General features: G+C 38.3%; 1 protein-coding gene across 2 annotated transcripts; it reads right to left on the bottom strand.

Annotated features, from left to right (window-relative positions):
* Positions 1-245: 245 nt before the first annotated feature.
* On the bottom strand, positions 246-23,777 carry TMEM64 (transmembrane protein 64). Of its 2 annotated transcripts, XM_080802213.1 has the most exons (3): positions 22,935-23,777; positions 8,998-9,153; positions 246-4,078 (listed from the first exon to the last, which is right to left on the bottom strand). In XM_080802213.1, the coding sequence occupies exons 1-3, from the start codon at positions 23,730-23,732 to the stop codon at positions 3,887-3,889; spliced, it is 1,146 nt and encodes a 381-aa protein (XP_080658339.1). In that variant the 5' UTR covers positions 23,733-23,777; the 3' UTR covers positions 246-3,886. The 2 variants fall into 2 exon arrangements, with proteins under 2 accessions (XP_080658339.1, XP_080658340.1); XM_080802214.1 differs by lacking the exon at positions 8,998-9,153.
* Positions 23,778-25,191: the final 1,414 nt, after the last annotated feature.

Raw genomic sequence — 25,191 nt, 5'->3', positions numbered from 1 at the left:
TGGCATTTCATGATTTAGCGGTATAAGGGGGAAAAAAAATGGAAGGGGAAGTGGCAACGTTAGACATCAGAATCATCTCTCCAGAGGGCCTCTGCTATAACCGTAACCACAACCACCCTCATCTAGTGTCACCAGCATTCCATCTTAGAAGCATGTCCTCCCTGCCTCCTATGCTCCCTCCCACGTCACACGTCTCTATATCCATCAAATTATAGAGGGAAAGAAAGAGAAGAAAGAAGGAAAATAAAATATCACCTTTTATTTTCTCAGGCACACAAGTGATCTGGGATATCAATTATCAAGAGATTTTACTGATTCACCCTTTGAATTATCTATTTTAAATCTACAGCTACCATAGAAAATAGTTTGCAGCAATCACTTAGCAATTCCAAAGTACCAAGTTGTAATTTAGTTGTGAAATAAATTAACAGTTAATGTTCAATATGCACAGTTACCAGAACTCCTGAGTTTCAAATATCCTGTGGAACGGGTGATTCCTCTCCCTTCTTTAAAGGCTTTTAAACTTAAAGAGATGACCTTTAAAAAAAAAATGATATCCTAAATAGCTGATTACAACAGAAATCAGAAACGTCCAATCTAAACACCAGATACTGTTATTTTGACCATTGTTCTGAAACAAAATTCCATCACCAAAGTCATCAACCCAGGTCGGTCTCACTGTCCCTGAGGTCCTCCTGAACCTTTCTTTTTCTCTGCAAACACTGCTTGGATTTGAATAGCGTGGATTTACCACGCATCTAAGGAATGACCTCTATGACCTTGACACATACCTATCCTTTTTCTCAAGCGTTCTAAAGCTAGTCCCACAAATACGGCCGTAAGTAATAAGCCATAGCACCTTCCCCAAGAACACTCCAAATCAGCATTGCACATTAACACACACAGAAATGCTGGGACATGCTGGTGGCAAGACCACTGAGCTCGGTTACAGCAAGGTAAATAAGAGTAACTACTGAACTTAGCTTCTCAAGGAGGGAAATGTCTTATAGTCATACATTTGACCCTACCAAAGGAAAGTCATCTTAGACAGGTTTGGAGTTGGTTACAAAGTACATAAAATAAGACTATGGCAGGCTCAGAACAAATCTACCCAGTCACTTTTGAACACAAAGTAAAAACACGTGTTCTAATGACAGAGATTTGGTTCTATTATTTTCATAAACCAAAGAGTACAGATTTCAAGTTATTTCACAAATCAGATGATCAAATGAAATAGACGTGAAAGCACTTAGTAAATTATTATGTACACATTTTTAAAATGATGTGTGCTGTTTAAAAATAATTTACATGATAAAATTTGGCAAAGAGTAAACAAATCATTAATAAACCAAAAAAATACGGAAAACTAAGGGAAAGGCCCAAAGAATTAAAAACAGAATATTATCTTTCATCATATTGAGAAATTAGGTATGTTGTATGATTTTTTAAATGTTCATAAAGCAACTTTATACTGCTGTTTGAAAAATCAAAACATTTTATTTTAAAAATATACACTCTAGAACTGGAGGCATTATTTGGGCAACATATAAGGATCCTGTTAAATTTGCTGCTGCCATAAATCTGGGATGCAGGCTTAAAGATGGAGTGAATAAGGCATGGCAATGCTTCATACAGTTTATAGAGAACACATCCAAAATCCAGTAACCAAATACAGCTATCAAACAGCATGAATATAATGGATTGTTGTTTACTTGGGAGGCTGGGAAATAATGAAGCAAAGGAAAATTGCAGCTTTAGATTAGTATTTTAGAAATAGTAAATCCATACTATTTTAAGTAAAAATGGATGATTTTATTATATAAAATTATGATTGGCAGAATACAGAAAAATTATTTCTCTTCTACCTTTACATATTTAAAGTATGAAGCAAAATGCAACAATTGGAAGAACTCATTACAAACTACTAAAAGGTATTCATTTGGTGAAATTATTCAAGTTACAAAATGCTAAGTAAATAAATGCACTTACATGAAGTGTAACTCAAGTCTGAAAGTAGTGATCTTAAATGATTCCTTTAACAAAAACTTACCAACAAACAAGAAACACAGGAAAAATATTGTCAAGTTAGACAGAAAAGAATAAATCAAGCATATTATTCATTGGGATTATTAAATTAAAATTATTTTAAAAATAAAAACAAGTAATTAGGATAAAAAAAGAATAAGAATATTCTAGTACTGTATGTTTTTTTCTACCAAGGAAAGAAAGAAGGATTTGGAGGCCAATTAAGTACTGTAGACCCAGCTGCTTCTTGGATCATTTGCACTGAGGTCTTGGTATGGGACATGTAAATGAACTTTTCTATTACCCAAAGGTGAGAAATCTTAGACATGATGAAGGTAAGGAAATCAATTATAACTCCAATAAGGGAAAAAACTTATGCATTAAAATCAAATGCTATGTGTCTTTAACATAAGACTAGAATAATCTGCTCCCAAAGAATTCTTTTGTACTTTAGTGAATCAGGGCAAAGGTTTTACCCTCATGAAAGGGCAAATGGGAGTTCTCTGATAAGGTGGAATCTTCACAGCCAAAAAAGAGATACCAACCAGAAAATCTGCATTCATATCTATAATTGGGGTTGTAAAAAAACACTAGTCATCAAGTTCACAACTAAACCATTTTAAAATCATAAGGTGATAGATGCATAATACATATGTCATATGAATCATATGCCAAATTATTGTATGATATACTCCTAAGTGCTATTAATAAATATACTCAATTCATGCTACAAGAGAAAGAATTGAGACTTAATTTCACATTTCAGAATTCCTGAGTCTTATCAGAGAAAAACAAGTACCAAAAAACAAACAAAATAAACCTACTTTATAGTAGGGCAAATAATACAAATTTGGGCATTAACAGTATATTTATAGTTTTAAAGCTGAAGACTATGGGGACAAATATATATGTAACTCAGTGGACTGATAAACATTATTTTAAAGCTCGGTTTTTTTAAAAGGCGATTTGATCAAACAAGGCCACCTGAGTGACATCTTCAATGATGGTAAGTCCATCATTTTAAAGGATTAGATCTTTTATCTCAAAGCCTAATGATGAATATAAAAGGAAAAAGAAGTTTATTTTACTAAAACTTTTTAGTAAGACTGCAATGGGACAGCCCTTTGATGAAAGATCTAAGGAGAGTAAAGCCAATGTAATGGAATTAGAACATGGGTTCTAATTTGAGCCACTGCCCAATAATTTCCCTTTTACTTTGCATATTCCACAGTGAAAATAAAAAGGTATCTTAAGAGCACTTCAGTCCCACAATGTAGGATTTAAGCTAGTGTGAACAGGTGTAAATGGCCCTGCAAGGATGCTTGCAAAAATACATTCAACTGAAAGTTAATGTCTATATTCTAACTCGTAAGGAAAAGGAAAGCAAAGTGGTCCCACTTAAAAAACAAAACAAAGAAAGAAACACTATCTTTTCTGAAAAGGATAAAGAACATCTAAATAATATACATTTAAAATTACATACTCTTACTCATCATTATAAGTAGGGAAGATGCTTACAACTTTTCATGGACTTTATAAATAAAGACACTAAGCAGAAAAATATTTGGGTTATTTCTCTGTTCATAAGTATCCAGAAAGAAAACAATTAAAAAACACTAAAGTGCAGACCTATAGGCCACGGAGGGCATAATAAATGATAAAGAGGTGCAGCCCAAATTTGCATCTACATGTACACTTACATATCCAGAAAATGATTCTTCCTTTAAAAAAATTGTGCAATTGAAAAACTAGTCAGTTTTGTTTGTGCCGTATACAATTAGAACTTGTCTCTGCCCACTGGTAAGGTGACCACTAGACCTTGGACAGCACACTAGCTCTTGACAATCATACATTTCATCAGTCATACAATATTGATTCCACCTCCAGAAAATGTTAGGGTCCTCTTGTTGTAGAATGAAGAGCCACTGGTATTTGGTTGATTGCCTTTAACCAGAGAGGTTTTCAGTTCCATTTCACAAGCTACAATAGCTGCATTCAATTCCACTTGAGCTCGATGAACTACATAAAACATGAGGCCTATACTTATAATAATCTGTGAATAAAAATAAAACATTACAGTTAACAATATTTTACACAGGGGGAAAAAAGGAGAAATAAACCCAGTAAATATTTAGCTTAGAAATGTTTCAAACAGGATGCTTCTCAAATATGGTCAGGTAAGAATTTTAAATAGATTATACACAGTTGCCATTCATTCTTTCCTTGGCTTCGTCTATTAAGAGTAGAGGGCTAAAATCTGTAAGTTACCAACACAGGATATCAGGTTAACACAAGGCAAGCATACATCCCTTTTAGTCCATATACATGATGTTTGCTTGATACAAGTCAAACTTGTCTCTTTGTACCAAAAAGCTTCCTTCAAGGATTTAAAAAAAAAAAAAAAAGCCTACAACAGAGGTCTGCCAACTAAATCTTAATTTAATTAATGTACTATATATTTGCATGACTATAAATGTCCATAGGTATTCCTAAGTCTGCTTAGAGAGAAGCACTACCATCTGCAAATGAACTATCTGGTGCAGCCAAAATGCAAAATATCAAGAACCACTTAAAAAATGAAATGCCAATAAACCTCAAAAGAAATTAATAAGAGACCATGAACATGAAATTGTTTGTGCTTAGGGAAAAACAAAACAAAGGAAAACATGGTGATTGAGAAAAAAATGCCCATCAAAGGGATGCTAGAAAAAGCACTGACATGAAAGTCAGGTGCTAGTCTTGGTTTAGCCACTCAACTAGTGATGTGATTTCACATCACTATGTGGGGCTTCTGCTACTCTCCAATAGGAAGCTGTGGCCCCTCTTTATGTGTTAAGATGCTTTAACATTCTATATACAGTTTATCAAAATGTCTAGGCAATACACATCTTTTAACTTCATTTGTAAATCAGTTCGTCAGAGTTTGGAGCAAATAGTCTCAGTGCAACAAGGTTAGAACAGATGACCTTTAATGTCCCAGTAAGTTTCAAAGGGTGATCTATCCACAGTGACCCTAAAATATAACACTGTTTCAATTAAGCCTATGCATAATTTTAGCAGTTTTGTGGGGAAAATATTCTAAATATAAGCATTGAGGGTAGTGGGGGAAGGGCAGAGGCAGACATGCTGGGGGTGGATTAGAGAGGGGAATTTGGAACTTGTGCAAGGGAGGCACTAGTAAATGGGTATTCATTACGCCATAGAATTCTGAACAAATTAGGTATTTTAAAGGTGGGCCTTCAGATCTTATGTTGGTTCTCTAACATGTGAGCTCTCTTTAAAAAACAAACAAACAAACAAACAAGATCTACTCACTGAAAACTCTCAGTCTGATACTTAACAGTGTTGTGATGACAGACACCATGTGAAGTCACGGAAAGTACCTTAGAACTAACTTGGAAAGGGTGTGGATGAGATGCTAAACTCTGCCTCAGACATGTTGAATTTGAGGTGCCGAACAGAGATCCAAAGCAATGCAGGGAACAGGTCCAAAGCTATGGAAAGAAGGCTGGGCTCAAGATGTGTCAGGGAGTCCTTACACAAATAAACGTAACAGCAGCCAACTCAGTAATAAGATTTGCTAAGGAGAAAAGTTTTCAGAGTAAGAACAGAAAGCTTAGGCTAGAATCATGAGGAACATCAATTCTGGGGTGAAAAGAGGAAGAGATACTGATAAATGAACCAGGCAAGCAGAAAAAAAAAAATCAAAATGGTAAGGGAAAAAAATGTTTTAAAAAGGCGTGGTTAGCAGAATCTTAGGTTGCTAAGAAATCGAGCTAGATGAGAACTGGAAAGTGCGTCTGATTTCAACAAAGTTAGTGATGACAGCCATAGAAAGTAGGCTTAAATCTGGCAGAAAAACTTCTCACGTTCCCAGGGAGGGTGAACTAGCTACATCTCTACATGGGACTTTCCCCAGAGGCCCTTCTAAACCCAGGGTCTGGCAATTTGTACAGAGCCTTTTCCTGACACACCACCTTGATGTAAATGTAAAAACAAAACAAAACAAAAACAAAACAAACAAACAACAAGAAAACCCAAAAACCTGTTTTAGAAAGTTTCCCTATTAAAACAAAAGAATCAAAGACAAAAGGCATCTCTTCCACTATCCACTGGAGAACAAGCTGAGAGCGTGAGCTGAACATAGAGTGTTTAGTGGATTTCTTAGATGGAAATTGAGGGGTTTCCCATTTGAAGGCTTCTGATTTTTCTGTTAAGCAAAAGAGATAATCTGTTGACACTGAAGAGGAACATGGGGTTAGGAATCAAAATTGTGAGGAGCTGAGATAGGTCTGCAATAGTCATTGAGGCAATGGGGGAGTAGGAAGACAAAGGAAACAGTTGGGCTATGGGGCAATGTTGAGAAACCAGCAGAAGGTTTGCAACGATGAATTAAATATTACCAATCTGGCTGTATGACTTCCCGAAAACAACAGGTGCAAAGCATATCAAAACTTGGACTCATCCAGGGTTTTGGCTGCTGGGTACACAGAAAAATACAGGGCATGGAAAAGAGTAACTGAATTGCGAATCCACAGAATCCACAGAATCCAAGTTGGATTTTTGTACAAGAAATAGTTGTGCCCTCCTCTGAACATCTATTTTGTATTGTTTTAATTTTATAGACACAGGGTTCTATTTAGGTGGCTATAAAGTTCAGAGGCAGATTCGTGGCTTATTTCTAGCAAATATGAGAAGCCTCGTGTACACACTTACTCTACTTTCACTTAAGCTTCATCCTTTTTTCCTATGGACTTCCCCCTTCAGAATGACTTCTTTTTCCTCTTGTTTTAGTCTCCTGTAAATCTTCTGTATGCTGAATTAAATCCTTTCTGAAATATACTAAGCTATAAAGTAACATCAGTAAATAAAACTGAGGCATAAATATGTCTTTATTTTTTTTGTTGTGATGGTTATTGTTGTTTTCATAAATGTCTGGGTTAAGAACTATTTGCCCTTTTTTCCCGTCTTCTATGCTAAACTTGAATTTGTCAGCTCAAACAAAGGGGTATGAAATCACTGGATTAAAAAGAAGATCCTATATTTTTAGAAGCACAACTGACAAACACATGAACTATTTTGTTCTATTATAACTCTACCAATTACAGTTTAATGATTTACTAAGATGCTCAGAAATATAAAGTATCAAATAGTGAAAATATTATGAAACCTACTAATAATGACAAATTCTAATGACTCAAACATAATATAAGGGGGGAGAAATATATTTCAAATGTATTATGCATTTTCAGGAAACTAGAAAAACAAAATATACTTAAATTTATACTAAAAAAAATCTGAGAATGCAGGGTATGTTAGAATCTTATAGTACCTCAAGGTAATTAAAAACATACATTATCATGTACCTATAATGTATAAAAAGTTTAATGTGTGATTAACATACTACATCAATAAAAATAAACCAACTATAATAAAAACCCTAAACCTAGATTCAGGTTCTTTAAAATATGTCTGTGTGTGTGTGTATAACTTTGTAGAAAAAAAGTAAAAAAAAAAAAAAAAAAAAAGATTCCCTGAATGTCAAAAATATTACAAAATTTTTCATAAAGCAAGCCATTTAATTGATAGCTTTATTTATAGTTTAATATAAATATTCCTGGGCTCACTCTGTTTACTGAACTTGTACTACATAAGCACAGAGAAAATCAACTCTGGCTTTATTTATCATAATATTTTTAATACAATATAGTACCTTAAAAGTGGAGAATGATACACTAAATTTCTTATATGGTATCATATTTAATAACAATATAAATTAAAACTAACAAGTTAAGGGATCAATAAGATATCAGCTATCTCAGTGTTATCTGCTCAGTAAACTATGGTCCTAGTTATGAGCATAGTTCACAGAGCCAACTCCGTTTGTTCATATCATGGTTCTACCCCTTGTAGCTATGACTTTATACAAATCGCCCTCCACTAGTGTGCTGATAAACTAGCTCGTGAAGATCAGAGGTAGGAATCTTGATTTGGAGCACCCGCCATTTTCCATGGTATAAATACTCTTGCCACGATCAATTTCAAGTTACCCCTGCTGATGTCACTGAACACGAAGTTGGGACGAGATGTATACACAATAGGCTGGAGATAATAAAAATACATACCTTCTAGCCCTTTGGTAGGGATTAAAGGAGCTTAAATATATGGCATATAAAGATCTCAATAAAAGTTACTGTCAGCATCTTACTAAATCATCAAAAATTATGGTGATTTTATATGTTGGTAAATCTCAGGAAGGACATGTAGCACAACCAAAGAAATGAGTTTTTTTTTTTAACTCTTCCCGTTACAACTTAAAGGAACTGAATAAATATGCCTACACAGCTGGATTTTTCTCTCTTATCAACCTTTTTTTAATATGTAATCGTATGTACCCTAAACTATATTACAATTTTTATGGCAATAACAATCCATTACACAAATCTTATTTAAATTTGTAATGGAATACTTCAGATGGTTTTTATAAAGCAATACTTTCTAAAAATTATTTTGTTCTACATAAAATTGTACTGGAAAAAATTTACATTGCCAGTATAATACTCTTAAAAAATACCAATTGGAGAGTTTAATAACTTGAAGACAAAAACCCAACTCTATCAAATCTCACTAAAATTATATTCAGAAGCATAGTATTAACAACACTTCACAAAAGCCCCAAACAGAGTGATGACTTTGAAAATTACTTCAAAAAGAACCTTATTTTTGTCATTCCCTTTTTAAAGAGAATTTTCAGTAAATACCAATTCAGTTCTATAAACTTCCATATATCCACACAATTAAAATGTAAATGTCAAAATATGAAGAATAATCAAAAGGACAAGGAAAGACATAAAAAGGAAAAATCCTCCTAAATTATTTTCAATGAAATCTGTTAGTGTTAAATCAGTAATGCCATAGAAAAAGGAAATTAAAAAAAAAAAAAAAAAAGACAACCCTTGGCCTTAAACTCACCTGTAAACAAAAAACAAAATATCCACTAACACTCTGTTCTGCAATGACATCTTCCATTGTCCGCAGGGTGGTACCCAAGTAAGAATTCAGAAGCTGGGTAGGAAGCAGTCCAACCGAAGATGCCATCAGATAGTTGGGTAAGGAGAGATCAGTAATCTAGAAGAGCAGATTAAAGGAACTGATTCATTATCAAGTAAAATTTCAATTTTACATAAAACTGTGTGTACAAGTCTTGTTAGTAGTTTTTCCTAGGGAGCTGAAACATTTACAAAGCATTCCAATTTTCTTCAATGATTATACAGGGAATACACGCACAATGTAGATTTAGAACGAAATTCGAGTGTAAAGAAAAAATTTAGTATTCTATGATTCTACCATTGAAAGATAACATTTGGGACTAACTTTTTTCTTCAGTGTAAATAAAATGTGTACACACAGATCATTTTGTAAAAACAGTTTTGTAAGTCTTCCTCGTGTTATTTAATAATCTTCATAAGCATACTTCAGTGGTAGTGTGGTTACCGGGCTTTGAAGCCAGATAACCCCATGATGGCATGGGAGTTCTGAGAATTCAGTGAACTACTGTGCCTCCGAGCATCAGTTTTTTCATCTGTAAAACGAGGGTAATAACCAACTTACATTGTTGTTGTCGAGATCAGAAATATTTGTACAATATATAGCAAATGAATAGCACGTGACTGACACTCAGAAAGGATAGACATTATCATTATTATGCAATTATACTACCACTGTGTGGATCTAGTGCAATAGAACCATTCTTCTGCTACAGAATATTTAAATTGCTTACTTGTCTATATGTGATTATTTATTTATATTTTTGTTATTATAAATTTTTTAAAAAACTGATGAAAACCTTTGTATATTAACCTGTGTACGGGTGTCTAAAATATTCCAACAAAACTCCTCCTCTGGTATTCATGTCCTTATGTGATCTTTTCCCCTAGAATGTGGTTTGGACCTGGTGCTTACTTAATAGCAAACAGCCTCTAGCAGAAGTGAGGAGATGTGACCTTCAATATCAGGTTACAAAAAGAGTAGAACTCCATCTCTCCCTACAGCAGACAAGCCATGTCCTAAAGTAGCTTGATGGAGAGGGCCGTGTGGCAAGGAACTAATGTCTTAGCCTACAGGTAGCCAAGACCTGGGGCCACGTGAGTAAGCCTGGAGGCAGATAATCCCCCATCCACATCTTATCTATAGTCCTGGCCACCACTTGATTGCAGGGTTTTGAGAGAACTTGAGTCAGAAGCACCTGGCTATGCTGCACAGAAATTCCCAACCCACAGAAACTGGGAGATAATAAATGCTTTCTTTTCTTTTATTTATTTATTTTATTTTTTAAAGTCACTCAAGTTTTGGAATGTTACACAGGAAGAAATGACTAATACAATACGTATCTCCATTATTTTAGGATAGATCACTAGGAATAGAATTATTGGATCTAATAGTAAAACCTGTTTTTCCAAAAAGTTCACACTGATTTATGTATCTATCAATAAATAATCAATGAGTGTGTGTTTCATCATACTCTTACCAACTCTAAATATTAAATTTCAATCTTTCCTAGTCTGAAGGAGCAAAAATGGTATTTCATCATTATTTATCTTACACATTTTAATTTATTTTGATACTAGTTTTAAATATACATTTTCTTATTTGCATTTCTTTATGGCTTTCCTTGTTCATGTTTGCCCATTTTTATTGGAATGTTAAATTTTTTTATTTATTCATAAGAGTTCTATATATAGTAAGGGCAACCTTCGTCTATTATATTTGGCAAATATTTTCCATAAAAGCATCCCTTATATTTTATGTTTTGACATACACATTTCAAAATTTTTACATAATCAAATAATATCAGTCTTTTCCTCTGATTTTTTCCTTTTTTTTTCTTTAGCTTTAGGTCTTTTTATTATTATTTTTTTTAAGATTTTATTTATTTGTCACAAAGAGAGAGAGCACAACCAGGCAGAGTGGCAGGCAGAGGCAGAGGAAGAAGGGCTCCCTGCTGAGCAAGGAACCCTGATGCAGGACTCAAACCTAAGACCCTGGGATCACGACTGGAGCTGAAGGGAGCCACTTAATAGAATGAGCCACCCAGGTGTCCCAGATCCTTTTTTTCTTTTAAACGTGTATTTCTTTTCTGATTCTATTTTCCTTTTTAACATTTACCACTTATTCCTTCTGGAATTAAAGGCGAGGATACAGCCTTATTCCTCCCCTTCTCCAAGAGCCAATTTCCCTAGCACTATTTATTGAATAATCAATAACTTCTCCTATGATTTGTGATGTTTACTTTTTACAAATGAAGTAATTATATATAAAAAGTCTATCTGGGGCTCTAATAATCTCCACTGACATCTTAAATCTTGTATTGAAACCAAATTGTTGCAAAGACTATCAGTTAATATCTGACAAAGAATTCCCTATCCTGCAAATCCTTTCATTACTCTTCTTTTTTAAAACTGCCATAACTATTCATACCTATTCGTTTTTAGAGATAAGTTTTAGGATCATTCTGTCACTCAAAAGAAAAAATCAGTACATTTTATATTGGGACTATGATAAATTTATAAATTAATCTGGATAGAACTGAAATCTCCACAACATTCAATATTCTTATCCAGAATATATCTATAATTACTCAAAATCTTTACATCTCTTACTAAAGTTTGATGGTTTTATTTATATAATACATTTCTTATTCATGTACCTTTAAGCATTTGGGGTTTTGTTGTTGCTAGTGCTATTAATTTTGAAAATAATTTTTCTATATTTCCCCATCTAGGTTTACTAGTATGCAAGAAAATTATTGGACACTTTTATTAAACTTTTTGGGGGGCTGATGTTAAGATCTGGTATTTTAAGAGTAACCTACAGTTATTCTAACTACACTCTAATCTAATCATGTAAGTCGTATTTTCAGTAAAGCTACATTCATCTCCACTCACAGATGATTAACTTGAGATACACCACTGCTGGTTTGGAAAGAATACTACTGCGACTGGTTAACAATTTAACTCAGCAACTGTTGGCTCCAGGCTGCCCACGCAAGATGTTCTGGTTGGTGCCTGCAAGAGACGGAAGGTAAGATACAACTCCTACCTCCAAGGGTTACACACTGACAGACACATCAACTACCTCAAAAACAGGCAGTAAGGGATTCTTGAGAAGGACTATGTGTAGAGTGTTAAAGTGTAATCAGGGATTGATATTAGCTGCAGGAATAGGGGCCAAAGGGCAACCTTGTGGGAAAAAAAGGCATTTGAAATGGACTCTGAAAGCCAAATAAGGGTTTGGCAAGCAGAGACAGGTGGGATGAGGAAGCTAAGGTGTTCTAAGAAGGGACTGAACAGGGACAATGGGGCACAGGATGTACCCATGAGGTTGGCAGTGGGGTTTGGATTGTTTAGAGCACATGCAAGGGAATCCTATACAGGACAAGGCCTTAGGGTGATACTTGTTAGGGGCCTGGGGGAAACAAGTCTGTAACTAGTAGAAAAGCACTAGAGAGTCTAGTCAAGAAATGAGGTCAATGAGAGGAAGAAAGGCTCCTCTTGTCAGTTTGGGGTAGTTATAGAAGAGACCACTCTTTAGAATAAACATGTCAAATGTATAAAATGAGTACATATGACAAAAAATGAATCACAAAAATTACTGCAGTTAATAATAAAACATTACAGGTTTTGAAGGTTGTTAATCTTTAAAGTAAATATTTCATTTCCAAAATGTCAGAATGCAAACCTTCAGTCCATAGTCTTTAAATGTAATGAAATTTCTCCAAGTAAAACATAAAATTGACATTCACATGGAAATCAGGAATATCCAAATGGCAATGTTAAGAACTGATCTCATAAATGTGAAATAACTCTACAACTCAACTCTTTAACAAGACCTTTGTCCAAAGGAGAAATCAAATATCGCCAAACCTTTTATGACAGAACCTCATCCCAGGGAAAAAGCAAGTGTTACTGTTTACATATATGCCCTTTCTGAAAAGCTGTGCATCAAAAGAAAGTAAAAAACTAATTTTGGCCAATTGTTTTAAGCGCTTACACTGGAGTGTCAAGTAATTTAACCAGTACAGCAACACAATCATATACACACACATTTTTCAGCTAGTACTAACTGTATTAAGATAAACAGTTCCAAATTATTCCAGTACACCACTTCCTATATGCTAAGGTCCTATTCAGAATCTGCACCTGGCTCCATTCTTTGAAAAACATAATAAATTTAGAATACTTGTTCCCACAAAGACCTATCCAAGCTTCTCTTCCCAATAAGTTCTCACCCACCAACTTCTTAAAAATCTGTCTGCTTGTCTTTCTTGCCGGAAAGACATTAAATGTGAGCCTAGAATATTATCATTGGAGTTTCTGCCTACAACATCCTGGCTCAAGATTGTTTTCCTACTCCAAAGAACTCCTAGAAATCTCAGCCTAGGATGTCATTGTTGTCTTGTTGCTCAGTCTCTGTGATCGTAGAACTCGAGAAAGAGTTTCAGGGATGCTGTTACCTTGATTGCCATCCTCCCATGCTTTTAATACTCTAGAAGCACCGTAGAGGCATACACATCCTTAGTCCTAGAGGTACTGTGCTTTCCTTGGAGATGGAATTCATTTCTCTGGGCCAGTATGGGTTAATGTAGGACATGATCTTATACCAAATAGATCCTGAAAACAAAGAGCCCATGGGGCGGGGGGCAAGTAAAAAAGAAAAAGAAGAAGAAGAAGAGAAAAAGAAAAGGAAAAATGCTTAACTCAGAAGAGCTAGAGCTGACTGATCTTTGGGTTGGACAGTAAGAGAACCTCTATCTTCAGACGGATCACCCAGATGCTCCCGGAACCCGGGGCCTGCTGTCCTCTCCCGCACAGCACAAAATTCAGCTCACCAGGCAACCCCTCCACTTTCTGAGTTTCCAGCTACTTATATAATGGCTTTACTGGATTTAATTTAATCCACTAAGAAACTATGTAATTTTTACACAGAATACCTTGACACAGATCTAATGAAGAATATAAAGAGGATCTATCTGTTTTTAGAAGAACTCAGATTTTATTCACAGTTTTGTGAATCTAATATTAGTTTCAGCAAATTATACTTTCCTAAATTTTCTTGGCTTATACAAAAACAATGCTGTTTTATTGACAAAGTTGCAATTAAGGTAAATTCCAATTAAAAATATATTTAATAATATTATATAGAAAAAAATCATGAATCCCCAAAATAATTTTTAAGAAAGGAATGGCAAAAGGAAATGAAAATGAGTACAGTTCAATCTTTTCATCTAATTACTACTCATTGATAAACTGTATGTTTTATTGCGTATATACATATCCTCAAAATACTATTGATATTTCAGAAACAGTTGCAAATGGCAACTACAGTTGACCCTTGAACACCATGGGTTTGAACTATGCAATTCCACTTACACATGGACTTCTCCCAGTAAAGACAGTACATTTCTGCACATGTATTTCTCTTGTGATTTTCTTAATGGCATTTTCTTTTCTCTAGCTTACTTTATTGGAAGAAAACAGTAGATAATGTTATTTGTATACAATAACATACAAAATATTTGTGTATTGACTGCTTATGCTATCAGTAAGGCTTCTGGTCAATACTAGGCTAAAGTTTTTTGCGGAGTAGATTTCTGACTGAGCAGGGGTATGGTGGGGGGTCAGTACCTCACCCCTGCATTGTTCTGAGGGTCAACTATAGTTTTCACTTCCAGAAATATAAAAATTTCAAAACCAGTATAAGAAAAGACATTAACTGCCCATTCCCCCTTCCTTCCCCTTCCCTCCCCAAAATACCTCTCCCCATGTCCCCAATCTCAGTTTCCCTAGTTAGACACCTCAGAAGTCAGTCACACAGCTCATTCTTCCCTCATTCCCACATCTACTCATCTGCCCTGTCTTTCAATGCCACTTTCTAATACCTAAGAAATCTCTATTCTGTTCCTAGTCAGTCTCTCCTCTCTAGTCTGGACATGGACAGACCTACCCGCACTCACTACCTATGCTAAATCCTGGAGAAATCTCTTAAAAATCTAGATCTAATCCTGCTTTAACTCTTATTTCTGCCATCAGAATACGGTTCAGGTTCACTTCCACAGGCAATGCGCTTCAACTCTGATTTTCTCATGCTTCATGTCACATTACGTTCCAGGCACATCAAAATTCTCTTGTTCTTAGAACACTCCTTGCTCTCTTTTCCTTCTGGGCCTTTGCACAATGTTCCTTCTGGCAAGGAAACTCATATCCTTCCTCCCACCCCTCTTTCTTGGGCAAAAGTCCTAAACTTTCTTTTACTACTCAGTCATGGACATCTCTAGCAAAGCTTCCCTGAGCTCCCAGGTCTGCAATTAAGAACAGCTTTCAGGTTGTCTGAGAGGACACTAGGCTGTCCCCATCCCCTTCACACTAGAGAGTAACTAAAGATTTCACCATCTGTTTGCCCTTCACCTCTTCCACAGACTAGAAATTCTGTGAAGAAAAGGACCTCTCTTGTTCTTTATTGTCTTTAGCATAATGCCTACCTACTATATATTACATGCTAAATATATGTTCATTGCATGTTGACGATATCAACATCAAAATTGTTTATAAATGTGGAGACTTATAATAATTGCCAGTTTATAAACAGGTGAGGACGCAAAGTCCACTTGTAATCAGTTGTTTAGATATTAAGAACACCTTCCCCCCACCCCCCAGAAGGAAAAAATGTTAGAAACGAAAATTATCAGCAACATTTATGCCATACTATACCTAGAATGTTATTTCCACTAGACTGTAAGCACCTTAAAGAATTTGGGATGAACTTTGCCTTGTTCGTGGTTATAACTCTAGCATCTAGAATAGCAGTGGGCACAGATTCGGTAACTACCAGTTACTTATTAAGTGAATACTGAATGAACACTAAAAGCATTTCCAGTAACCTCTAAGGTCAACCTAATGTCAAGGTTGAGACCCTCTGGTTAAGCAGCAACTGTGAAAGTACGAGGAAAGTCTTGCTACTGGGGAGAACAGACAAGGCAGAGAGGCTCAGAGAGACCCATTCCAACAGCCGAAGAGGCCTGTGATGTATAGACTTCTACAGACAAAGATGGTTAGGTCAGTAAGTCTACCTACAAAGTAGAGGCCATCTTCTTATATACAGACCTTTTCGTTAGTTCAATGTACCTAAATTAGGAACTGCTTTTGATGGTTAATATTTAGGGGGTCACTGATCCATCTGAGAATCTGATTAATACACACACACACACACACACACACACACACACTTTACTAAATATACTTTCTGGAACATAAATTAAAAAGATCTTATTTGTAGAGTTGAAAAACTATAGGCTTATTACTTTAACTCACCCCCCAAAAATTTATCAAATGCGTTCTATACATAAGACCCAGCTGTCAGCAGGGAAAAAGACAAAACAAAACAAGACAAAACAAAACAGAAAAACCATAGTTGACTGTGTCCATTTTAGGTCATTCTGTACCATTTGTAATGACCAAAATGCCCATTACATCCATTAAAACGTGACAATAATCATTTATAACATTTACTCACAATGTTATATAAGGAAAACACAAGAATTCATTAATGTAAAGACTACAAAAATAAACATTTAAATGTTAATGATGGTTTTCTTCTTTGTGCTTAACTATATTTTTCAATTTTTTCAAGGAGCACTGTTAAACAAATATTGTTGAAATAAGTTTTAATAAAACCCATTTGCTCTTAAATAATTTTTTTAAATCTGGATAAGGGACAATAAGACATACTGTATGTGTTATTAAGATATAGTAGGCTAGGGGCGCCTGGGTGGCTCAGTGGGTTAAAGCCTCTGCCTTCGGCTCAGGTCATGATCCCAGGGTCCTGGGATCGAGCCCCACATCGGGCTCTCTGCTCAGCAGAGAGCCTGCTTCCTCCTCTCTCTCTCTCTCTGCCTGCCTCTCTGCCTACTTGCGATCTCTGTCTGTCAAATAAATAAATAAAATCTTTTAAAAAAAAAAAAAAAAAAAAAAAAAAAAAAAGATATAGTAGGCTAGAAATACTGATTTGTGAATCGTAAGCCCACAGATGAGGCATCAAAAACACAGAAACTAATGAGATAACTGAAGGGGCATAAAGAAGGGTAAAGTTTTGAAGCAGTCATGGCCAGTTGGACTCAGTGACACTGTGAGGCCTAAGGGTGTGGGCTGAGGTGGCATCACATTTGTCAACTTGGCCATCACATCTGCTCCTTCAGAGATAAGACTCCAAGGTCCTTCAAAACACACACTGATCTCTGTCTTGCTATTCTCTCCAAACCATACCACTGGCAGTGAATCAGTACACCTTAATAGTGAGAAGGAAGGATCATCAGATATGCTGGTACAGTGATAAGCACCATGACCCATCACCTATGTCTGACTCGATGGCTAGAGCTATAATACAGAATAAGAGTTTAGGATGAGAAAACATTTTTATAAAACATACTATCACCAAACTGTTAAAATAAAGAGGGATGTTAAATTGTTGCTCAGAACATTTGCCTTCTGAAAAGCAAACTATGAGACCTTGTCTCTCCCCTTACAAATAAGATGATGGGGGCCAGATCACTAAATGACTTCATCAAAGTCACACAGGAGTGGAGACAGAACTACAGGTCCCCAACGAGTCCATGAGGCTAAGGCTTTACCATACTTGTGGTCTTATGATCATCAGCCTGTCAAAAACTTTAATTGTAAAATCAATTTCAGTTTGACTGTAAACTAAACTACTAAAACTTTTCTTTCTCTTGATTACTCAGTGCAAACCTGAGGAAAATTCATTCCTTACGTAAGCTCCAAGTTCGTCTTTAATCACATTTTGCTGCCATTTAGTTCGTATATCAGTTTCACAGCTCCCCGCCCCTTCCCAAACCAACAGAAAATCTTTCAGTTGCTGTTTTTAACCTATCGTGGACTCATAAAAATAACCAAAGTAATTAACAGTTTGCTAACACATGATTCTTTAAAATGGTTCCACTGAAAAGAGAGCCAGGGTGATAGGGACAGGCCTTGCACTTTCAAATTTACTCATTTCTATTTTGTGTGCATTCTACTCACAGTACCCATGTATTTACTGATTTTGTTTTCAAAAAGATAATTTTGTTAAATACAAACGTAAGTAAGCTATACAGGAGAGCTTAGCAGCTTCAGGCTTAATGGCTGTTTTATTAGAGTCACTACTGAAGTCCTAATGCAAACTTTTCCTATAGTACCAGGCAAGACATAGCCTAGGTTTTGCAGCCCATGGGGCTTCTGAAAAAGGAAAGGAAAAAGGGAAACCTGAATTTTCAAAGCTACAGACAAGATTTGCTGTTTGAATCAGAAATATCATGTCTACTTCCTAGAATGCTGAGGATTAAAGTGAACACATCAAAGAGCATTTAGTAATTGAGGAATGGCAAGAGACAGGGTACAGAGGTATCTATGCTGTGAGGGTTTGGAATTTATCCTGAGGGGAAAAGAAAACCCATCTGAGAGTTTCCTGCAGGGGAATAACAAGATCAGATTTGCATTTCAGAAAGAACTTTCTGGAGAGAGAAAACATTGGAACTCCTTGGCTCAGAGGCAAGGAGACCAGGTGGGAGGCCAGCCGAGACGCCTGAACCAGAGTGATGGCAGGGGGTCAAACAGACGTGTTCGGGAGTCAGGATCCATAGGGCGTGGATGATTCCTTGTGGGGGATGAGAGAGAAAGGAGGTAATCAAGTGACAGTGTCATGAAGACTGCTACCAGACAGCCCAGTTCTAGCTCCTTCCTGGCACCTGTGTGACTCTTGAAGTTACCGCTGGCCAGGTAACTTGTTCAGGCCAGTAAAAAGTGAGATGATTTCCAGATGAAAGCTTTAAAATTCACCATGTCCCAGTAACCAAGTGAAAGATGGTGGCTCTGTCAGCCTGGATCCCAGGGTAAAAGGGATGTAATAACGCAAAGGTTCCCTGCCCCTTCCCCAAGCCACGCTGAACCTGAATCTGTGTCAACAGGTAAGCAAACCTTTACTTCCTAGCTCTTTGAGATTTAGAGGTTTCTACTACAGCATAACGTAACCTGTCCTGACCGGAGCTGTAAGAAATGCTCATCCTAGACATGTGTCCAGATAAGAACAATACTGAGAAATATGCACAAACTGTAAGTCTGTAAATCTGTCTTCATAGGCAGATGTCTTCATAGGCAGATGTCTTCACAGGCAGCTACAGGTACAAGATTACATTAAAAACAGCGAGCTTTAACTATTTCCCAGCCCCCCCAAAAAAGGTGCATTTTCTTAAAAGGAAAAAATTTAAATATGTACTTGGGAAATTATATTTCTTATGATCTAATAATTGATACTATGAGATGTATGTACTTTTTTCTTATTTCAACAGTTTCAAAACCTGGTAGTGTCCATTTGCCTATCCCTTTTTAGCACACATGGAAAAAGCAAAGAAATATGGTTAATAAAAGACACAAAGCAAAGGAGAGCCCCTTTCCTTCTTCTATATACTAACCTTTACAATCATCTCCTGTGTCTAAAATGTAAATACCACTAAATGCACCACTAATAATAATAATGATTGCTAACAATGACAGAATTGACTATGTGCCAGGCAATACTTAAAGTCTTCACTACACCAGCTTATTTAACTCTCATAACTCAGCATGCACTGATCAAGGACTATTTCTAAATCCTATGCCTCTCATGACCACTACACCTCACTTCCTCTTTAAGGTAAACTCAGATAAACTTCTTTAATCATGGATATTAAGAAAACGAGTTTTCTCAATGGAATAGAGAATGGGGCAGCGGGGGAGATCTTTTAAAAGATGGGAAGGAAAGAAGAAAACATAAATATGCCTGGAAAGTGGGTAGCTGTGGGCAGTCAGAGGGGTGTGGAGGTAGAATGAAGTTCTAGAGAAGAAAAGAGAAAGTCAGACTAAAACAAAAATCAGCCTAAACTAGCTTTCTTTTCACCCACATACCCCGGGTGAATTTAGTAAACTGTTTTGGTTGAAAGAGCTAATAAGCAGATTGTTAAGAAGAAAAAAATAAACAAAATGTAACAGACTCTGTTCACTGGCTCTACAAGCCACCCTACTTACAGCTATGAATACGAATATTAGTGTGACACATCTTATCAGCCCATTCTGCTGTCAAACCGCAGCTCCCACTTGCTAGGTAAGTGACCCTGAACAAGTCCCTGGAAGGCTAAGCCTCTGTTTCTTCCTCAGTAAAATTATGCTAGTAATATCTCTTTCACGAGACCCTTTTCCTTTTTTTTTTTTTTTCCTTCTTTGCTCTTGACCCCATAGCACCAACCTGAGTTGCCTCTTGTCAAGTGCGGTTTCAACTATATAATTAATTACCTTAAGTTGTTTCCAAGCATAAAGTATAACTTCTAATTCACATATTTAATATGTTAAAAACTTTTTTAAAACTGTCTCACTTATTTTCAATGATTTTATTCACTGATTTTAGAGAGAGAGGAGGGGAAGAGGGTGAGGGAGCGAGAATCAAGCAGACTCCCTGCTGAGTACGGAACAGGACATGGAGCTAGGGGCCAGGACCCTGAGATCAGGACCTGAGCCAAAATCAAAAACTGAACACTTAACTGAATGAGCCACCCAGACTCTCCAAAACTGTCTTATTTTTAATTAAACATATATAATGAGTCCTCACTATATACCCAGGACTACAGCAGCTATTAAATATACAATGGAGAAATAGAGCCATGGGTTGAGACCCTATCATCAAACCATAGTGCAGAGTTTTACTTTACCATTTATTTAGTACCCAGGTGACCCTGGGTAATAACAACGGTAATGGTGACCAAAAAGAACACATGTTTGTTAAGCCAGGCTCTACTGCATGTATTTATCTTATGTAATTGTCTCAATGATCCTATGAAGTAGGTACCATTTCTCTTCCCATTTTGCAAATAAGGAGCTGACCACAGAGAGGACAAGCAACCTGACCAAGGTCAACAGATTTGATGCAGACAGTAGGACTCCAGAGCACTAGTCCTATGCTCCAAACTGTTAAACAAGTCTACATTATATGCATAAATACATTCTGCAGAGCTGGTTTAAAGATTAGAAATAATATTTGGAAAGAGCTTAGGGTAGTAAGACACAGTAAGTGAACAAGAAAAGGCACAAGGATACAAGCTATACTGGAGAACAAAGCAAATATTCAGGTTCCTTAGTCCCAACCCTCTTCCAAAGTCTTAGAAAACTTGATCTATTTTACCCAAGTTTGGATCAATGTTCATGTTTATACTTAATACTGTAAGTTGTTGTAAAACAGAAAAATTTAAGGCAAAAAACTACCAAACCACCATAAACACCAAAACTTCTCTCTACATAAAAAGAGAGTTATCTATTTCCATGCCTCCATAAGCCTCATTCTAGTCGTTGCTGCTGTTGATTAATATCAACATGAGACTTGCATTTAAAAGAAAGAGAAAAATTAAAAATTCTTAATTTCAACACAAAAATGGTAGGTTGGTAGAATTATTATTATTTTTTAGATAAACTGCTAGTTTATTCAAATTGTTTATCCTGGTGATTACAGCTTGTTAAAGTTATATATTGGTTTGAAAGCAATTCGTGGTGATAAAAATTATTCAAACTAATGAATAAGGAGACATTTGGGCTTTAAAAGGATACCACACTCCTAAAAATACCAATCTTTACCTTTTAGGAATCAGTGGTTGGAATTATTCTTAATAAAAAACAAAACGACAAAGTTTCTAAAGACTAACAATATTTTGAAAACAATACTATGTATCAGAATCACTAACATAATATACCTATTATGGAATGTTTATACACCAATATATATATGTGTATATACATATATATATAGGTGTACATATCTATATACCTATACCTATGATTTTGAGTGCTACATCTCTTTACTTCCATATCACAGTTTTATTTAAGTCAAGCTGGAGGGCTGAGTTCCTGGAAATCGCTATATGAACTCTTTGTAGTTTACAATCATTGACCCTGGGGAACTCAGTAATCTAGTTCAATGCCTTCACCTTAGAAAAGAGGAAAGCAAGGACACATAGGGTTAATGATGTGGTCCAAAGTCAGGAAGTTTGTAAAGACCTCATTCCTTTCTTCCAGGCAGATGGTCTCTTCACTAGCAGTATTTCTACTCCTCAATCAGTTGCAATGAGCTAGAGAAAACTAAATAAATAAATAATACATGGCAAAAAAGAGTGTAGAAGGTGTGTATAAAGAAAAATATATGCTTACTAAGCAAAAGATTATCTGTCCTATTTTGTTTTATTCCCTACCTAATGATTTCAAATTGCAGTTCCTCCAAAGAAAAATAAACAGGAGGATTTCCCCCTTTTGCACTGTATTAAAGCAAATTACTTTGTGAAGATCAGGCCTATTAAAGTTTTAGGAGACTATAATATGAAGTCTGAAGCTACCCCCTCCACTGTTTACCCAAACACTTCCTTCAGCCCCATGTCGTTAAAAACTTGAGTTAAAACCTTGGATGCATTTTTGCAGGCAAGAGAGAGAGCTAGGAATGTGAATCCTTCACTCCCTGACTGTTGCCAAAGCTGCTACAGAAATAAGATGACAAATGTTTAAAACGGACATTTTCATCCATCTCCCCTCGAAGTTAAAAGAGCTCTTCATTTTTAGTCACACTCACATGCCAAAAAAGAGTAGTTCTTTCTCTATCAGGTCTAAGGCCCCGACTTAGATTTGTTTTATTTGTATGAGATTTCTCAGCGTGCGACGCAAAGTGATTCTAACTCCTGTTGTCAATGTCACTTCTCTGCTGGCATGTGTCTGATGGAGCGCCCTCCCAGGGCCGTCACAAGACCGCTGGAAACAGTCTTGGAAAGGGATGGGGGACAGCGGGACACCACTCACCGAGAACACTGCATTCTGAAGCCCAAAAGGTATGGGGGTCAGTCTGGCCAGCGCCACCACTTTCAGGCCGCTTCCTCCCTCCACGACGCGAATAACGGCGCTCAGTTTCTCGCTGCTCTGGATCCTGGCGGCCACCCAGGCAGTGAGCAGCCGCTTGCAGACCACATGGGCGATGAAGGTGCCGATGAGGACGCCCACAACCATCAGTCCCATGCCCAGCACGAAGCCGTACAGGTAGCCGGCGGCCACGTTGAGCACGATGTAGCCCCAACCGCAGGGGAACGAAACCACGATGAAGCCCACGACGAAGAGCAGGACTCCCAGCAGCGAGTCAAGGCTCTCCACCCAGAGCAGGAGGTGCTGTAGGTAGCGGCGGACCAGGGCCAGGGAAGCGAAGCACAGCGCGGCCAGCACACACACCAGCACGAGGCTCCGGCACCAACAGGTGCTGCCGAGGCAGCAGCAGCGCCAGTTTCTCACCTCCGCCACGCCGACCACCACGCCGCCGCCGCCGCCGCTCCCGGGGCAGCCCGCCAAGGCCCCGCCCGGCGCCGGCAGCTCCGAGGCCGCTGGCGGACCGTGGCGCTCCAGATAGGCGCCGAGCAGGGCGCCCGAGGCAGCAGCCGCCGCCGCCGCCGCGCTCGCCCCGCCTCCGCGGGGGAGGCGATCGGCCGCGTCGTCCCCGCCCGCTGCCCGCGGCAGGGCCCAGCGGACCGGCGGCTCGGTTCGGCCCTGGAGGGCGGCGTGCTGCAGGAGCCGGGGGAGTGCCTGGAGCAGGCTCCCGCCGGGGCTCCACATGCCTCGGCCGGCGCGGGCCCTCAGCCAGCCAGCCCCTCCGCCGCGGCGCCTATCAGGCAGCGGCCCTTCATGGCGCCCGGTACGCCCTGCCTCGACTCCCTGCGTCCGCTCGGGGGGCAGGAGAGGGCCCGGGGTAAGGGCGAGGACTCAGAGGCGGAGGGACGGGTCCGACCGAGAGTGAGAAAACTCTGGACCCAGCACCGGCCGGGCCCGCCCCTTTTCGGCCAGAGGGGGTGGGGGCCTCGGCGCGGGGGCGGGGCCTAGCGTGAGCGGCATTCTGGCCCCGCCCTCCCCGACGCACGGTCGGGCCAGCGGCAGGGATGGTGAGGAGGGGGCGGGGGGGGGGCCGCGGGGGCGGTCTCGCGCTGGGGCTGCTGAGAGGAGTTGCAGGGAGGAGAAAAGCATCCGAGGGCACGCAGGTACGGAAGAGGGAAAGAGGTGTCAGTGAAGTAGAGAGTGCGGTGAGGGGCTGGGACCAGGCACGCTCCCGACCTTTCCTGGCGGGCGTGCGCTTGCCTGCGTGTCAGGGCGCGCGCTCTCCCGCCCCCCACCCTCGGACCCAGTCCCAGTCCGCCAAGCTGCTTGGATCGTTGCCCATTGGTCGTTTCTGCAGTAACCTCTGATTCAAGCGAACAGCTTGTGGGACGCTCACATCCACAGCTCTCTGGGCGACACTGGAGGAAGAAGAGTTCTTGATTTGCTCTGAGGAGAATTTGCTCATTTTTACCTCCCCAGTCCCCATGCGGGTATTAGATCCTTCTGGAGATGGAGTAATTAGGTAGAAAGGCCCACCCTTGACAGAATGCCCTTTCTGACCCAGAGGTCCTTTACCAAGTGCTAGACACTTGGACTAGGGACTTCTCAAACAGATTCATGGAAAGGCATTTCATAAGGATTCCCACTGTCAAAAGGCTCCTCAAACTCTTTTGCTGGTTTCTTATCCACCTTTCGTCTTTTTGACTTTAATGTTACCCGGGTCCTCTTTCCTTCTTTTTTAGAGTTGGCTAGACCATCTCATCCACACCCATAACTTTGATCCCACCATATTTCCCTTGTTCCGATGACCCCCAAGCCCATCCTTCCTTTGTCCAGCCTGTAGACACATGGGGGTGCAGTTCCTGTAGGCGCCTTAAACTTAGCATGGCTTGCTCGATAGCAACTTGGGCTCCAGTGCAAAACGTTTAGTGTGGGAGTGGTCAAGTCGTTAACCTCTGAATCTCAGGGTTTGCGTTTAAATCGCAAAACGAAGATAAAAGAACAACTTGACATAAACTTGTGAGGATTAAATAAGATACAACTGACCCTTGAACAACAACAGTGGTTTGAACTGTGAGTCCACTTACACTCAGATTTTTTCAATATACTACAGTACTGTAAATGAGTTTTCTCTTCCTTATGATGTGCCTAATAACCTCTTTTCTCTAGCTTATTTTATTATCAGTATATACTATGTAATACA

This window comes from Martes martes (genome assembly GCF_963455335.1).
Source record: "Martes martes genome assembly, chromosome: 4".
In the NCBI taxonomy this organism is placed as follows: Eukaryota; Metazoa; Chordata; class Mammalia; order Carnivora; family Mustelidae; genus Martes; species Martes martes.
This window is presented reverse-complemented; position numbering and strand designations above follow the sequence as displayed.

What these genes read in the sequence shown, in the direction of transcription:
- TMEM64 (XM_080802213.1), bottom strand. Translation starts at nt 23,732, where the DNA reads ATGTGGAGCCCCGGCGGGAGCCTGCTCCAGGCACTCCCCCGGCTCCTG. An exon ending in TTCAGAATGCAGTGTTCTCG is followed by an intron (nt 9,154 to 22,934) that starts GTGAGTGGTGTC and finishes CTGCTCTTCTAG; the next exon opens with ATTACTGATCTCTCCTTACC. An exon ending in ATTTTGTTTTTTGTTTACAG is followed by an intron (nt 4,079 to 8,997) that starts GTGAGTTTAAGG and finishes TTTTATTCACAG; the next exon opens with ATTATTATAAGTATAGGCCT.